General features: G+C 53.2%; 1 protein-coding gene across 2 annotated transcripts in view; it reads right to left on the bottom strand.

Annotated features, from left to right (window-relative positions):
* Positions 1–18123, bottom strand: part of FBLN1 (fibulin 1) — an 81900-nt gene that overhangs the window by 47467 nt on the left and 16310 nt on the right. For both annotated transcript variants that reach the window (XM_027968208.2, XM_027968209.2), the window contains exons 3-8: positions 14860–14995; positions 12430–12601; positions 6233–6292; positions 4799–4900; positions 4065–4202; positions 2579–2716 (exon numbers count right to left, since the gene is read on the bottom strand). In XM_027968208.2, coding sequence (XP_027824009.2) covers positions 2579–2716; positions 4065–4202; positions 4799–4900; positions 6233–6292; positions 12430–12601; positions 14860–14995 — 746 coding nt within the window. The remainder of the gene's footprint in view (positions 1–2578; positions 2717–4064; positions 4203–4798; positions 4901–6232; positions 6293–12429; positions 12602–14859; positions 14996–18123) is intronic.

Here is an 18123-nt window from a genome sequence, read left to right as displayed (position 1 = left end):
GCTCCCAAACCCTGTGCCACGGAACACCAGTGCCCCTTGAGAAAACACGAGCTCCACAGAGGGGTGAGCCCTCCAGCCTGTGAGCGCCACAAGGTAGGGACCCGGCCATCGGGGCGGGAGCCAGTGAATGCGTGGCCGGGAGAGGAAACAAACAGAGCAAATAACACACAAGCTCTGAGGAGGTTGGGAAGGCCTCGTACAAGCCTCTTAGGGACCCACGTGGGAAAAGCCCGGATGATCCCAGCTGTTCAAGGGGCCCCGCTCGCGCTATTTAACCCCAGGACCACAGAACCCAGCACCTCTGGAATGGATCAGCCGTGCGGGCAGCCCAGTGCCGGCCCCTTCTCTCGTCCTCACCAAAGCAGAAGGGATGGTGGGCCGGCGGAGGGAAACGGAAGAAGAGCGAGAGCCTGGAGGAGACGTGACTGGCCAGGCCCTCGGTGACCAGACCTCAAGGGCCTAGAACACTCTACGCTTTGTGCCCGGGACGGAGGCCTCTGACCGCGAAGGCCCACTCCCATCCTCTGCGCTGGTCCCCCACGTGGGGCCCTGCAGCTACCGGGCCGCCCGGCCTGTGGCCAGAGGGGAACTGACAGGCTCCCGGGGCCCAGGGCTGGCTCCAGGAGCCCCAGGAAGATGGCTCTGGCTACACTCGAGGTCACAGTTTCCCAGCACAGGTCACCGTGTCCTGCGGGAGGGAGGGTGGCATCCCGGCAGTGTGCGAACAGGGAACCCAGGAGCGCAGGCGGCAGAGCGGGGCTGCCTGGCCCCGAATCATCCTGACACCCTCCTTTTTCCTTGATTCAGTTTCTCCTTGTGAAGGTTTGTTGGGCACGATAAAAAGACGACATAAAGGTACTGACGTAAGATGATATCAAAACACATCAGTAGGTCAAAAAAAAAAAAAAAAAGCAAGCGGCTTTCTACGTTTGGGTTTTGCTCGCTTTTTTACAAATAAAGGACAAAACTTTTGAAACAAATAGGAATTTTTAAAAAGAAAAGCTCCTGAACTTGGTTGCAAGGATCATGGGCACACGAAAACAGAGACCCCTCTAGGACCTCTGAAGACCCAAGTTCAGGGGGTGGGGGGCGCTGGGCTGCGGTCAGTCCTGGGTCCCCGGCTCCCACTCTGGCCCCTCCCCCGGCACAGAGCTGCACCCCCAAACCAGGGTGTGGGTGGGGAGTGGGAAACCGGGGCTAAGTCGAGACTTGCAAATGCTCCTTCTATGTGGAGCTCGGGCTGATTTTGCCATGAGTCATGGTTTCCAACCCTGACAGATGCCCTCCTCCACGGAGCCCCCTGGGAGCCCCCTGAAAGTCTGGGCAGGCCCTTCCCCTTCTTGGCCAGGGAAGAGCCGTCAGCCTCCTGCTCCCTGGCCTCCTTCTTTGAGTGACGACAGCTCTGTGGGCTGGGGGCTGGTGAGGGGCCAGTGCAGCCAAGCTGAGGCCCCCACCACGCAGACGCCTCCCGTGAAAAGGGGGCAAATTTGTTTCAGGAACAAAGACTGGGGTTGGCTGCAGATAAAATCACCCCCATCCTAAGGGGCTGCTGCTGTTTGTCTGTAAATATCCTGGGATGGTAATAAAAGGGGGCAGGGCTTTCAATCCAAACCACCATGCCAAATCAAAGATCGATGCAGATTTATCTGCGAGCGTGAGACAGACAAGATAGAAAGTCCCGTCCCTTGTCATGGCGCTGCCAGCCTTTCCAGGGGATGACAGGGCAGCCCCAGCAGCGTGGGTTCTGGCTGGTGGCACCTGCAGCTCACATCCAGGGGGACATCTGTCTGACCTCAGGGGAGGACCCAGAATCTTCTACTGGGGCAGAGGGCAAGGACAGTTGGCAGACCTGGACTCAAATGCCAAGAGCATGCAGTGATCTGGCCCGGAGGCAAATGCAGGAGAAAGCAGGCCCGCCTCCTGTCTCCTGGGCTGGTCCCAGGGTAGCAGTGTTTAAAACTACTGAGGGCTTCCCTGGGGCTCCCAGGTGGCGCTAATGGTAAGAAACCCGCCTGCCAATCCAGGAAGCATAAGAGACGTGGTTTCAATCCCTGCATCGGGAAGATCCTCTAGAGAAGGAAACGGCAACCCACTCCAGTATTCTCGCCTGGAGAATTCCATGGACAGAGGAGCCTGGCAGGGTCCATGGGGTCGCAAAGAGTCAGACACAACAGAAGTGACTGAGCACGCACGCACACACACACTCAGTTCAACACCAGTGTTTCTGATTTCAAAACTCAAGCTCTTTTGTCTGAATCGGAAATTGCTAAATTAGAGCCCTGGGGCCCAACTCAGCCTGTCGCCTGTGTTTGTAAATAAAGCTTTATTGGGACACAGCCCTGCCCACTTGTTTACATAACCGTGGCTGCTTTCCAGCTACAACCTGCAGAGCAGAGGAGTTGCGACAGAGACCACACGGCCTGCAATGCACAATTTATTGTCCAGCCTTTTATAGAAGCAGCTTGCCGACCCCTGTTCTGTCTACCCTGTACAGTGCCCCGCCTTCTAGAGGCAGGGCCCATGACTGGACGGTTCCCCTGCCTGGCGGACCCCGTGAGCCCTGGCAGCAGTGTCTTACCAATACAGTTGCCTAGAGCATCTTGTATAAAGCCACTCTTGCACTGTAGCTTGGGTCTGCAGCGGAAGGATCCCAGAGTATTCTGACAGATAAAATCGGGGAGGCAGTTATGAATACCACTCTCACACTCGTCAATATCTGGTACATCATAAAAAAAGGAAATTGTTAGCAAGAGTCCTGCCAGAAGCATCTTACAACACTTTAAAATCACAAGAAAGCTTTTTTTTTTCTTTAAATGCTCATTGCTCAGACTATAACCCAAAACATTCCAATAAAGAGGTCACATACAACAAGCGCCTTAGCCAAACAGGGCTCGGGTTGCTAAAGACTTAAAACGCTGACTATCCCCCCAAGGCTCTTATGATGCACATTTTCTGTTATATAATAAATAACCCAGACATTTTCCTGGCAATAGGTGGTTTGGTTTGGTTTTCATTTCAGGCTAAGCACATGTTTAGTTTTAGAATATAAAGCGATGATGATCTTAGTGGCAATAAACACAGTCCCTATAAACTTATTCCTTCTTCAGCCCTTGCAATATCCCAAATATTAACAATGGTGATTGTCATGACTGAACATGTTGGCTGCCCTTCCCTTGAAGTTCATGGGCTGTCAGATGTTCAAAAGTGTATACTCAGCTGGCGGGGACCCTGGGTTCTCGTGGTCCAAGCCGCCCAGTGAGTCTGCAGGGGTGGGGAGCGCCAAGCTCGCCCAAAGGCCCTCAGACGTCAGGAGGGTGTGACTTGCTTTTGAGTTACCCTCATAATTCAACCAACATTTTTACACAAGTGGTTTTGTCGTTCTGAAGGGTTGGAAACCCTCAGCAGAAAAGTATGTTCTAACAGATCCTCATCAAAGGCTTATCTGCCAAATAACATCTATGGTTTGGCGGGGAAAAGCCAGCAGCCAAAAATGTCATGCTTTTTATGCAGCGGAAGGGAATATGCTTTGAACTTCAAGGGAGCCTGGAATCAGATGGACAGCAGCTGTTGTGCAAAAAAAAAAAAAAAAAAGGGAGGGATGGGAGCAGAAAGCACATGTGAGCACCTGAAATTCATCTCGGGTCTTGTTATTTTTACATTGTTTTTAAGTCTTTACTCTTAAATTGTTACAATATTGCTTCCCTTTTATGTGTTCTGGTAGTTTGGCCACAAGGCATGTGAGATATGAGCTCTCTGACCAGGTTCGGAACTGGTACCTTCTTACACTGGAAGGCCAAGCCCCAACCACTGGAAGGCCAGGGACGGCCCTGGTCTTGTTTTTAAATGATCGTGCTTTGAGCCTTTTCAGAAACCCAAACTCTCCACTGTCATTAACTCAGCACGACGGTAAAGCAGCTAAATCTTCACGAGTGACAGGGTTGGCCGGGGCCCCAGGCAGTCACTGGGGGACCCAGCACGTGGAGCCCTGGACCCCCCCAGCCTCTTTCTCATCACATCGCATCTACTCCCGGGGGTGAGGTTCTGCGACCCGGAGCCTGTCGTACCTTTGCAGTCATTATCCTCTGTGAGCTCATAGCCAGTTCCGCAGCTGCTGTCACGCTGGCAGCGGAAAGAGCCCACTGTATTGACGCAAGTTTCTCCGAGCCGGCAGTTTTGGCTGCCCTTGATGCATTCGTTGACGTCTAGGAGAGACACAGGCAACACAGGAGTAATCGGCAAGTACGACCGATCCCGACGCTTCATCAGACGGAACGGACCAAGAAGCAGAGTGGGGTCAGTTCTCTGCATCCATCAAGTCCCCCAGGCCTGTGATGGTCACGCTCTGTACCGGGGTGGAGCCCTGGGCGCTCCCCACCAGGGCAAAGCAAAAGCAATGATTTCTCTCCCCGGCTGATCTATTTCAGATCTACTGCTCCTTCTGAGCATCTGCTAAGCAAGCTCCAGGCCCTGAACTGGAGTCGTGTGACCCTAGAGACCTCCCTAGTAGGGCTGTCCCCTCCCTCCATCTCCCCCATCTCACAGATGAGGAGCCAAGAGAGGCTGGGGATGCCCCTAGGGCCACTCAGCAGATCCTGGACTCAGAGCCCAGTCAGACCCCAAGCCCACCCCCTTTTCCCAGCCTGGTGTTCACATTCTCCTGACTGAGAGCCGCGGCTGCGGGATGCTGGAAAGCTGGTCCTGGGCTGTAGTTCACCTACGAACAGGGCCCCGAGTTGTGCACAGCGGGCCCTGCCTGGGTGTCAAGCGGAGGCAGAGGCTCTCGGAGCAGGACATTTACCTTCACAGGAGACGCCATCGGGGAGCAGCTGGTACCCCACAAAGCAGGAGCAGACAACTTCCTCCCCCGTGTCCCGGCACTGCTGCTTGCAGGGCCCACCGCCTGGAACCAGAGCAAATGTGAGCAGAGGCTCGGCACACCCGGGGACCTCCTGATGCTTTCTCTTTGTTTGGATGGGGCCAGAGGAAGTGTCCTCAAGGTGGACTGATGCAGAAAGGCAGGCTCCCCAGGCTCCCACTGCAGCCTTCACAGCAGACCCTCCCATGGGAGACCGCCAAGGTCTGGCCCTGATCTGACAGATGGAGGGGCACGCAGGGCCCCAACCCCCCATTTCCACTGCCACTGCTTCAGTCCCGGCCGCTCACTCACCTGGCTCTCTGAGCATCCCTGGTACCCAACCCTCCAGCCACACTTCCCACAGGGCGGCTAGTGAGATGCTCAAAGAACTAATCTCATGGGGACAAACCTCCACCAGACCAAGATTCCACGAAATGAAGTTCGGATTGCTGCCCAGGGCCTGCACGGCCTGCCCACCTGTCCAGCCTCTTCCCCTCTCCCTGTCCTTGGTCCCTCCCCTGTCCCACCGCCCACCAGGGCCCAGCTGCTGCGGGTCTTCAAGTCTCTGCTCAGCTGCCGAAACTCTCCCCACCCCCGTCACTTCTCTGGCTAGTCCATTGTGGCCCACTGCAAACCAGCTATCCGCCTCCTCCTCCAGGAAGACCCCCACACACGGCCCCCAGGGAGGATTACGGGTCTTTCTGGGGCTCTCTTCTCTCCCTTCCCCCACCCGAGGCCTCGGTGCCAAGTATCATTGTAACAGACCGCCTTATTTTGTGATTAAACTGGCTCCCTAATTGAAGCCCAACCATAAAGCAAGTCACTAAATGTCCTCGGGGAGCAGACCTGCCAGTCCAGACGTGTAGGAATGTTCCGTCATGAGAAATAAAGTCTTATCTTATGGAAAAGAACACTGTAAGGCCCCACTGACTTTAAATTTGAAAGCATCGCTCTTATGAGACAAATGGATATTACAGATGGTACAGCTGGAGCGCCAGGCCACAAAATGAAGTAACACTCACCCCCATCCCTTCAGGGGCCCCCAGCCTTGGCGGTCCCTGGGCAGAGTGACCCCCCCATAGAGTCACCCACAGAGTCTGTGAGCCGTGATGAAAGGGCTTTGAACACTAGCTTCTTCGCTACAAGCCCACCCTCTCCCTCCCTCGCCCACCAAGTCCCAGTGAGGAGGAGAGGAAGGGAAGGAGTCCAGGAGTGCAGGTGGCCGGGACTTGCAGCTGACTCCCAGCCAAAGGGCACGTCTCGGGTGAATCCGAGTGAACCAGAGCAGAGCCTGAGGTCAGCTCCCAGAGAGATTTGCGTGACCCTCCCCTGGGCCTCGTTATCCACCAGCCGGCCCTGGGGAGGCGCAGGGCTCACCTCGGCAGCGGTCATTCAGGTAGGGGTCCTCTTGTTCCTCCTCGATCTCAGAAACTTTAGCTAAGGGGAAAGAGGCAAAGACACGTTTGTGCACACGCTGTCCACGCGGTGGTCCACACCCACATGAACACACAGGCCACTCCAAATGTTTTCTCTTCTTGTAAATATCAGGCAGCTAATGCCTGTCTGTACGTCTTCTTATAAACAGCTCAGTGTTCATTTCATCCTTTTGAAAAACAGAGTCACACTTGCAAAACAAAATGTCGCTACATCTCTAAAAGATCTATTATAACAGAAACGGCAGCGGCACAGGGCCTTAGTCATCCACGCAATGCCAAGTGCGGTTACATTGTCCACACTACTTGAATATTTCCACAGATGCAACCACAGCCCTGCTATAAACTCAGTCACCCTCCAAACAAGGCCATGCGCCTGGCGAAAGCTTACTGTTACCGGTCGAACTGTGGGTCCCACCTCCTCCCCTGACCCCCACCCCCACAGACGATGTGAAGTCCTAACCCCCAGTGTCTGGGAACGTGATCTTATTTTAGACAAGGGTCACTGCAGATGATCAGGTTAAGATGAGGTCGTGAGAGGGGGCCCTAATCCAAAGACAAGTGTCCTTACACAAAGTGGGTATTTGGACTCAGTGGCAGATACGCAGAGGAAAAGGGAGTAGAGAAACAGGGAGAAGGCAGGCATCTCCAAGCCAAGGATACTGGGGGAGATACTCGGAAGGCCCAGCCCTGCCAACACCATGGTCTCGGACTTCTGGCCTCCAGGCTGGGCGACAATATCTCTGTTGCTTAAGCCCCCCAAGTCTGCAAAGCCTTACTAGGGCAGTCCCAGGATGCGAAAACACAGATTTCATCCACTTGGCCTGCAAAGCTCAATTTAGTGCCAGTCATCCATAGTCACTCACTCGGCTTGTTCAACAAAGGTGTCTGAACACCTGCTCTCAGGGTGGAACACTTGGCACAGACAAGGCCCCTCCCCCTTAATAAAAAGATTCAACAGAGGGGGTGGTCCAGTGGCTAAGTCTCTGCCCTCCCAGCACAGGGGGCCCAAGTTTGATCCCTGATCAGGGAACTAGATCCCACAAGATGCAACGAAGAGTTCACATGTCAGAACTAAAAGATCCTGCATGCTGAAACTAAGACCCACTGAAGTCAAATAAATTAAAAAAAAAAAATGTTTTTAAAAGAGATTCAGCATGGCAGTAGAACAAAGAGTGACGCAGTGGGGGGCCAGGGCCCCAATTTAAAAGGGCGGTATTGCTCTGGCAGTTCCGACATAAAAGACATGCATTCGCCCTTTTAACTTGGCTGGATACACCCAGGAATCCCTAGACAACTTGAAAACCGAGCCCCCTGCTGATGGAAGCCTCCACAAGATGGAATGACAGTGACCACCACTCCATTGCAATTCAGCAGCCATCACATTACAAGGCTGGGTGGGAAAGCACAAATCCAGGGTCTCCTCAGTGCAACCGCGCCTACAGGAGAGAAGCGAAGAAAGACAGGAAAAAGGTGGAAAGGAAATGCGACCCAGTGGAAACAGCGTCCATCTCTGTGTTGATTTCCTCTCCCTTCTACCTTCCCGTGTCTTCTAAAACACGTACATCTGAGAGCATGATACACCCACACTGGAAAAACAGACCTCAGTGAAAACACACACATTAGTAATTCTGCAGTAAATTTCAACATGTATATGTAATGTATAGACACTAACTATGCAAAAGACACAGGAAGGCTTCCCTTGTGGCTTGTCTGGGTAAAGAATCTGCCTGCATTGCAGGAGACCTGGATTTGATCCCTGGGTCGGAAAGACACCCTGGAGAAAGAAATGGCAATCCACTTCAGTATTCTTGCCTGGAGAATCCCATGGAAAGAGGAGCATGGCGGGCTACAGTCCATGATGTCGCAAGAGTTAGACACATTCACTCTCACATGATGTCAGAAGAGTTAGACACTTTCACTTTCACATTAAAATATGGGAAGGGTCCCTAAATAATTCAAACACTTCTCACCTAGGAAGAAACTAAGCAAGAGACCTTCAGGGTGTGAGTCATCTCCAGGTTGGGAGGCTGGGAGTACGTTTGCTCAGAATGGTTAATTTGGATGCAACTAGAGATGGCAACCCACTCCAGTGTTCTTGCCTGGAGAATCCCAGGGACGGCGGAGCCTGGTGGGCTGCCATCTATGGGGTCGCACAGAGTCAGACGTGACTGAAGTGACTTAGCAGCAGCAGCAGAGATGATCACTAATGGCAGAAAGAAAAGAGGAACTAAAGAGCCTCTTGATGAAGGTGATAGAGGAGAGTGGAAAAGATGGCTTAAAACTCAACACTCAAAAAACAAAGATCATGGCATCTGGTTTCATCACTTCACGAAAGATAGATGGGGAAAACATGGAAATAGTGTCAGAGATCATTTTTTGGAGGGGCTCCAAAATCAATGCAGATGGTGACTGCTTGCTCTTTGGAAAAATAGTTATGGAAAACCTAGACAAATGTATTAAAAAGCAAGACATCACTTTGCCAACAAAGGTCCATAGAGTCAAAATTATTATTTTTCCAGTAGTCATGTATGGATGTGGAGTTGGAGTACAATGAAGGCCAAATGCTGAAGAACTGATGCTTTCCAACTGTGGTGTTGGAAAAGACTCTTGAGAGTCTCTCGGACAGCAAGATCAAACCAGTCAATCTGAAAGGAAATCAATCCTCAATATTCACTGGAAGGACTGGTAATGAAGCTGAAGTTTCAATACTTTGGCCACCTCATGCAAAGAACTGACTCACTAGAAGAGACCCTGATGCTGGGAAAGATTGAAGGCAGGAGGAGAAGGGGAGGACAGAGGATGAGATGGTTGGATGGCATCACCGACTCAACGGACATGAGTTTGAGCAATCTCTGGAAGTTGGCGATGGACAGGGAAGCCTGGCGTGCTGCCGTCCGTGGGGTAGCAAAAAGTCAGACACGCCTGAGTGACTGAACAAGAGATGATCGCAGGGCTTCCCTGGTGGCTCAGTGGTAAAGAATTGGGATCCCTGGGTCAGGAAGATCCCCCGGAGAAGGAAATGGCAACCCACTTCAGTACTCTTGCCTGGAAAATGCTATGGACAGAGGAGCCTGGCAGGCTACAGAACAGAGTCGCAAATGAGTCGGACACGACTTCATGACTAAACAACAAGAGGCGGTCACACCGAGTGAAGTGAGTCAGAAAGAGGAGGACAAATAGCATATGCCCTCTCTTATCTATGGGATCTAAAGCATGACTCAAACGAGCCTGTGTATGAAACAGACAGCCTCACAAACAGAATAGACCGATGGCTGCCACAGGACAGGGTCTTGGTGAGGCACAGGCTGGAGGCTGGGGTTAGCAGATGAAAGCGGTTACAGATAGAAAGAACAACAGGGTCCTGTTGTGCAGCCCAGGGAACCGCATTCCACATCCCGCGATAAACCGTAACGGAAGAGCACACGAAGAAGCCCGAATACGCGTAACAGAATCACTGTGCTGCGCGGCAGAAAGGAACACAGCACTGTAAACCAACCCTACCAGAAGCTAACAAGAGAGAGGAGAAAAAAGAAGGCTTGATGTGGGGACCCTTCATTCACTTGGCATTATATCCTGGCGAAGCCCAAGTCCCTGCCATATCCAGGCACAGGCCAGGGTGATGGGAACCGTCCTCCAGAGGGTTCACGGCAACACGGGCCAGGGGCATTTGTGAGAAACTGCTACCTGGGTGATGAAGTTATCGAGATTTCCACAGCATTCTTTGGGGGCTAGTATGCTGGGCAAAGAATGTGAGAAGAGGAATCTGGAATCTAAGCTTCCTGCAGCTTCAGTCGCCCAATCTGTAGAATGGGTGTAACCAAGATACACTCCAGCACAGCTCTACCCAAAGGAACAGGGTCCTTTGCCCCATCTTAGACTTCGATATAACAATAACAATATTGAAGATAAGAACACTTCGATAACTCATAATATACAGCTTATTAGAAAAAGAAGGTTAAGAAAACAGACACAAATCCCGATTTTATATTTAAACAGATCTGTGTATATGTGCGTGTCAGTCGCTCAGCTGTGTCCGACTCTGCAACCCATGGACTGTAGTCTGCTTGGCTTGTCTGTCCACGGGATTTTCCAGGCAAGAATACTGGAGTGGGTTGCCATTTCCTTCTCCAGGGGATCTTCTCGACCCACAGAGAGAACCTGGATCCCCTGCACTGCAGGACAATTCTTTACCATCTGAGCCACCCGGGAGGACACCCGGACATGAGTTACTCTATACCAAGTGCCTAGAGAAGTTGAAAAAAGGCTTACTGTCCACTCCTGCACTTATTTTACCTCAGGCCGGTCCTGGACTGTGGGCCCCCCATGTGGCCCCGTGGTAGCACACAGTAGGCCCACAGTAAACGTCAGCACAAGACAGGAAGGCAGGTCTGTGTCTGAGTGTGGAGGGAACACAGGGAAGTCCTCACAAAGACGCCGAGGAAAGTCTGGGGCAAGAAATGAAGCAGAAGAAAGGCAAGGGAGAAATAAGACGTCTGGAGCAACAGAAAAGCTCAGAGACCATTAACGAACCAAGATGTAAATCCACAAAAGTCCTCCCTGGAGACATAGGAGAAAGTCTCCACCAGGGTGAAGAATCTGAGTTTGTTTAAAGTGAAAATGTCATCTCTGATTTCAAAAGTCAAGGAGGGAGCCAGAACGTGGTTCCAGTCCCACTTTATGACTAAGATATCTGAAGTCAGCTGCATGACGGAGTCCTGGACTTGAGAAGTCAAAACAAAGAATGAAAGACGGGTCACTTGACCTGGGACCCCAAAGCCACGGGAACGGACGGCCTGGCTTAGGGAGCACTGGCCTGTGAGCTCTTCCTCTGACCTGCTCCCTGCCCCTTCCCCACGTTGAACAGAGGGCAGACAGAGCTCAGACTGAGAAGGCAAAGGTCCCAGGCAGGCAGCAAGCTTGGGGCAGAGCAGACGCCTGAAATTTTCCAGGGCTGTTTCCATTATGGCACAGGAAACCATTGCATAGTGGAAGAGATGATTAGACGACCGAGAAGTTTCCTGACCCGTGTAACTGAGCCGTGCCCCAAGGCTGCAGGATTGACGTGGCTTCAGACAAATGGAGGGTTGTGAGCCAAACTGATGGAAATACAGCTGGGAGCTGTCTTGAAGCTGCTTTGGGGGGGTCACTCGCCCCTACACTGAATAAATATCTATGTTTGAATGCTCACAGCCTGCTATTAATGAGCGGTGCCCCCAGCCTCTTGTCTACATGTCACCAGCTCCAGATGGAGAGAGGGCACTGGCCCAGCATCAGAAGGCCAGAGTTCTGCCTCCGCCGTGTGTTGGCCACGTGACCTTGAATGCCAGGACCTCATCTGTGAAACACGGTAAACAAGAGCGCGGCCAGCCACCTTTGCTGCCCGAGGCGGCTGGAGGGATGAGACGAACTGTCATGGCAAATGCCATTCACCGCTGCTCCCATTTCACCCCAGCAATCCGAGTAAGTGGGACTGTAGGCATCCCCATTTCACAGATGAGGAAACTGAGACCTGGACCCATCAGTTTGCCCCAAACACACCTCAGGACAGGGACATGAGCACAGATTCGTCAGAGCCCAGACTCCAAGCCCTTGGTCTCCCTCCAGGACAGTGAGAAGCACGAACCTGCTCTGACAGCCAGAACCGGTCTCTGCATAGTTAAGGCAACAGCCAATGCGCAAGCCGACACCACCCGGGACGGCCCGTTCTAGGTGTCCACCTGGTGGGGCTACAGTGCTCAGGTATTTGATCCAGCACCAGGCTGGACACAGCTGGGATGGTAGTATGTTTTAGATGAGATTGACCCTTAAATCAGCAGACTTTGAATAAAGCAGACTGCCCTCCATCAAGTGGGTGGGCCTCATCCAATCAGGTGAAGGCCTTGAGAGGAGGACTGGCCTCCCCCAGGCAAGAAGGAACTCCGCTGGCAGGCGGCCTTCCGACTTGAGCCAGAAGATCAGCGCTCTCCTGGGCGTTGGGCCTGCATACACAGCCTGCAGGTTTCAAACCTGCCAGCCCCCCTAGTTGTGCAAGCCAACGTCTTAAATTCTCTCCCTCTCTCCCCACATCTTATTGCTTCTGCTTCTCTAAATAACCTCGACTGACTGCCCTGCCCCAGAGGGAAGAAAAGGGGGACTTACCTGTTTCTTGGAGGTCCCTGCCGTCCCCTGGGGCAAACTCTGCCGTCTCCTGGCCCTTGACGCAGCACGCCCGGAAGACCAGCCCACACTGGTAGCCAACCATGAGGCTGTACTCACAGCTCTGGCCCTGGGCCTGGGCCGCCCGCCCCAGCAGGCAACAATGGCAGCACCTCTGCAAACACAGGCAGAGACTCTTGGTGGAGAAGCCAGACCCGCGGCACGGCAGATCCCACAGACCCCTCATCCCCCTCGTGGTAATTCTCCCCAGACGGGAAAGATGCATGTCTGATTCGGCTGCCTTTTCTAAACGCTGCCAGGAAACAGCAAAGCCGGCTGAGCCCAAGGCTTGCTGCCCCCCAAACCTCACAGGTCCTGCCTTAAAGGGGCTGATCCCAGCACATGCTCCACAACACCTGATTGCCCCTCAAATCCCAGCCGGCCCAGCAGGGCCCCTGGGGCTCCCGCACGGGCTCCCTAAGGGTCCATGCCTCCTGCACGCTCTGAGATTTCTCTACCACACCTGGAATGATGAATATACACCTGTCTCCTCCTCCTCTCCCCAGTCAGGGTGGTTTAGACCGCAGGAAGAGAACTTCAAGAGGGGTCAGCAGGGGAGAGACAGAGTTGCCACTGTTACCTGTCCACCCCAGGGGTCCCCAAAGTCACATCTAAAGCCCAGAAACAGTATCCACCCCGGCACATGAAAAGTTTCATTTTGGTCATCATTCTAAGGAAGGCACAGAACGTTCCAAAGGTCTGTGGCAGGAGCGGGGGAGGTGGTTTTGCCTGAGCTTCATGGAGGCCGAGGGTCTCACATTCTCCAGAAAGAGCAGGAGCCCCAGTGACCTCCTCCACCTCATACGTCCCGAGTTATACCTGCCGGAAACACAAACGGCTCATGGGCCAAGGCGATCAGTTTCCACACCTGTTAGAATGTTCCAGGCCTTTCTCTGAAGTCTGAGGACCCAGGCAGAGCCTCTTTTCTGGGAGGCTGGCTTTAAGCATCTCAGGTCCCAGCTCCCAGGAACCCCCCTGACCAGCTCTCACTCCCCTGCCCCCCAGCCTCCTCCCATGAAAAGCCCACAAAGGCTGAGGGTGGGCAGAGGGGCACTGGACCCCCAACTCCTTGACATGGAATATCCCTCCACATCCCACTCTGTGTGAAAAGACGCGCCCCAGAAAGGAGCCCCACTCCCCCTCCCAGAATCCAGACTTCATTCCAGTTCTCGCTCCTTGAAATTACTTCACGGGTTCCTAAAGGGGAACAGGAAATCTTTCTTCCAGGGAATTCAGTGTCGTCACCTGGCACCTCCGCCAGAAACCCCAATGACCAGGTTAATTAACTTTCCAAACTTGAGCTCCTCCTGGTCGGGCTGTTTTTCTCCCTTGGTAAGTGGTAAGGGAGGGACAGCCTGGTTTATTTGCAGTTTCCAGACCTCGGAACGCTCTCGGGAACCTCTCCACATCTGTGCAAAGATGCAGGCCTTCCACATGGACGGAGGCCCCAGGGACCTGGCCTGGACCTGGAGTCAAGGGTGTATGCCATTCACTCATCGCTGACCTTCTGGACAGGGCTCCCTCTGGGCCAGATGACCCCACTCCCAGCCCTGCCTCACTGCTGATCTCGAAAGGACACTTGCTGAGAGGCCCTTGGAGTGTGGGCCTCTCTGAACCTCAGTCTTTTCTTCTAGGGCAGTTATGGAGGTCATGCGTTCTCAGAGGCATACGTAGGGGCCCGTTCTGAACTCTGACTAGCTGGGGAGAGCAGAGACCTTTGAGGGCCTCCTGGGGGCAGGTGGGGATGCCTACCTTGAATTGAGGGTCCAGAAGGCCCTGAGTCAGGTAATCCATGCTCTGACCTTTGAGTCCCTGTTTGAAGCCCTGGGACTGGCAGTCAGTGGTCCCCAACCTTTTCAGCACTGGGGGCCAGTTTCATGGAAGACAGTTTTTCCACGAACTGGGGTAGAGGATGGTTTTGGGGTGATTCAAGCGCACTACGATTATTGTGCACTTTACATCTAATCTGATGCCGCCGCTGATCCAACAGGAGGTACCGGTCTGCAGTCCGGAGGTTGGGGACCCCTGCTGGCAGTCTTCAGGGCAGGGCTGGGTCACCTCATCCCCATTTCCCAGTGCTGGAAGGGGCCTGGGCTGCAGAGCTGAGAGTCTGCGCACCCAGTGCAGAGGATCCGGGTTCAATCTCTGTTCAGGGAACTAGACCCCGCATGCTGCAACTCTGGGGTGATGCCCAGAGTTTACTGGGTAAACTGGAGCTGGTGGGGAGACTTGAGTGGCCCTTCCAGCCCCCGGGGCTATGCACACCCTGCTGCTCAGAGGGAAAGGCTGCCTGAGTTTGGGGTGCAGGAAGGAGAGCGCCCCAGGCCTCGGACTGCAGAAGGGACGGCTATGCCGGGAGGGCCAGGTCCTCACCTTCACGAACATGGCCTCGAGGCTGGTGTTGTCGCCGCGCGGCGCGGTGCAGCTGTCCTGCTCATTGGCCAGGTTGATGCCCGTGGCGCAGTGTAGCTCCTCCAGCTGGTTGTGGCAACACTGCTCCTGAACCATCCTGTGGGCAGAGGGCGTGGGATGTGCCAGGGGCTCTGCGGGGTTGGGGGGAGGTCTGCCAGGTGTACCCAGGGCCTGGGAGCAGTAGCCCCTGGGGGATGGCAGCCCTGCCACATTTGAGGGTCCCCCTCCTTCCCCCACCCCTGCCGCTCATTCACAGACACACCGAGATACACAGGCAACACCCACATACGGAAGGTGCTCAACAGTGTTTAGTTAGAAAGACTGAACACAGAGTGGTGTCTGGGAGTGGTTTCGAGAGGCCGATTCATCTCTCTCGAGCGCTGACCCTCATCCAGGGAAAGTTCCCAGCTATTTATAACACAAACCAGATTATGGCTGGGATTTTCCTGGTGGTCCTACGGCTGACTCTGTGCTCCCAACGCAGGAGACAAGGGTTCAATACCTGGTCAGGGAACTAGACCCCACGTGCTGCAACAAGGCCCGGCACAGCGAATTGAATTGGCCCTTTTAAATTAAAAACAAATTTTAAAAAACAGATGAGGGCTGGCTCGGGTCTGGACCCTCTCATCCTTTATTAATACACATCTTCTCAGGTTCCAGAATCACAGGAAATAGCTCGGGCGAGGCACAGGAGGCTGCCACAGCCAAGAGTGATGGATGGTAGCAACAGTGAGCCTGGGCCGCCGCACCCCCATCTCCTAGCCCTGCTAGGGTCTCCAGGAAGAAGGTCCTCGAGGTGGATCTGCCAGAGGTGGTGCCTCAGACACAGCTCCAGGCAGGGAGGGCAGGGAGGTGAGGGAGCAAGAGGTGTGTGATCATAGGTGTGGCTCCCCCCAGACCACGGAGAACCCTGGCTCTAGGGTTGCCAGCAAGGGCAGGAAGAGCCGCCAGGCCTGCTGGACCAGAGAGGGTGGGGTCCCACCCGCCTCCCTGCGTGGCTGGCCAGGCGGCCTTGGCCCCAGCCTCCACTCTGTGGGGCTGGAGCTCCTCACCCAGCTTCTCATGCACTTCTAGAACTGTCCATGGGCTCCAGCCTGGATCTGTTGATACACACAGATAGACTGCAGGTTTAGCTCCAGACCACCAGGGTAAAGTGAGTCACAAATTCTCTAGTTTCTTGGAGCATATAAAAGTTACACTTGCACTGTACTGCAGCCCACAAAGTGTGCAGTAGCGTTATCTCTAGGAAGTAATACATACCTTAATAAATATCATCATTGCTAAAAAATGCTAGCCATCATCTGACAACATGGAATTACCACAAACCTTCAATTTGTTAAAAAAAAAAAAAATCCCAACCTTTGAAGCACAAGAAAATGAAACATGCCTATACTCTGTTACCACACATTCGGCTCCTGCCCTCAGTGAATTTGCAAATAACCAGCATTTTACTAAATTGTTAGGGAGAGCAAACAGATGTGCGTCCAACTATCTGTTCATTCAAAGATGTTTACTGCTGAACAGAAAAAACACGAGTGTTGTGGAGAAATTGGAACCCTCGTGCTCTGTGGGTGGGAGTGTTAGATGGTGCAGTGTGGCAGTTCCTCAAAAAATTTTAGACACAATGAGCATAGGGTCCAGCGATCCCAACTCTCAGTATAAACCCAAAAGGATAGAAAGCAGTTGACTCAGACGTTGGCACACCTAGGTTCACGGCAGCGTGATTCATAACTGCCAGAAGGTGGGAGCAACCCAAGATCCATCGAGGAACAGACAAGCCAAGTGTGGTCTGTGCATGCGAAGGAGCTGAACACAGCCTCGACCAGGAAGAAAACCCGAACACATGTTACAAGGTGGAGAAACTCTAAGGACAGAGAGCTAAGTGAAAGGAGCCAGACGCAAAAGGATAAATACTGTGATTCCACTTGTATGAGGGACCCAGCTGCTGCTGCTGCTAAGTCGCATCAGTCGTGTCCAACTCTGTGCGACCCCATAGACAGCAGCCCACAGGCTCCGCCGTCCCTGGGATTCTCCAGGCAAGAATACTGGAGTGGGTTGCCATTTCCTTCTCCAATGCATGAAAGTGAAAAGTGAAAGTGAAGTTGCTCAGTCGTGTCCGATTCTTAGCGACCCCATGGACGCAGCCTACCAGGCTCCTCCGTCCATGGGATTCTCCAGGAAAGAGTGCTGGAGTGGGGTGCCATCGCCTTCTCCTATGAGGGACCCAGAGGACTCAAATTCATGAAGATGGAAAACAGAAGGGATGGGCTGGGGCAGGGAGGGTAACAAGGAATTTCTGTCTCAGTTTAGGAAGATGAAGAAGTTCTGGGGATGGTGGGACAGTGATGTAAATATACTGAACTGTACCCCTAAATGTGGTCACAGTGGTGCAATCTGTAGGAAATGGCACCCCACTCCAGTATCTGTGCCTGGAAAATTCCGTGGGCAGAGGAGCCTGGAGGGTTACAGTCCACGGAGCCACAAAGAGTTGGACACGACTGAGTATTATGTACATTTTGCTGCAATTAAAAAAAGTTTTTGGTTGCAGCCCTACTGTGTGCCAGGCCCATGCAGGGGCTTCGGGGATGAGAGAGGGATGTCCTGGAGGGGAAGCACAGCTTCCCACACTGGGGTCCTTCTGGGGCAGCAGTTATGACGCTCTGCGCTGGTGGGCTTGGGCCAGAGCTGGGCGTCCAGAGAGCTGGACAGCAGTTAATCGCTCAGTCATGTCCACCTCTTTGCAACCCCATGGACTATAGCCCGTCAGGCTCCTCTGTCCAGGGGATTTCCCAGGCAAGAATACTGGAGTGGGTTACCATTTCCTCCTCCAGGGATCTTCCTGACCCAGGGATCGAACCCGAGTCTCCTGCATTGCAGGAGGATTCGGAGCTGCTCTCCCCTTACTGCCCTTAAGACTTGGACAAGCGATCCTGCATTCACCCGGCTGGCTGGCTTGCCTCCTTCAGGCCCTGGTGAGACACCCATTCTCAGCAGGGTGCCCTCAAACATCTCCATCTGAAATCGTAAACCCACTCTGATCAGGAGACTGGCCTCTTGTCCCTGGGCTTTCCTTTCCCATGACTCCTCGTGCCTTCTTACAAACCAGAGATTTTACCATGTCATCGTCTGCATCCTCCAAAGACATTTTGCTTATTTTGCTCATTGATTTATCATCCTTTCCTCCAGGATAGCCTCAATACAATTTGTGAAATAAATGAAGGGGTT

The sequence above is a fragment of the Ovis aries genome, chromosome 3 (genome assembly GCF_016772045.2).
Source record: "Ovis aries strain OAR_USU_Benz2616 breed Rambouillet chromosome 3, ARS-UI_Ramb_v3.0, whole genome shotgun sequence".
Classification (NCBI taxonomy): Eukaryota; Metazoa; Chordata; class Mammalia; order Artiodactyla; family Bovidae; genus Ovis; species Ovis aries.
The sequence above is the reverse complement of the archived record's forward strand: the minus strand, read 5'-3'. Positions and strand labels throughout refer to the sequence as shown.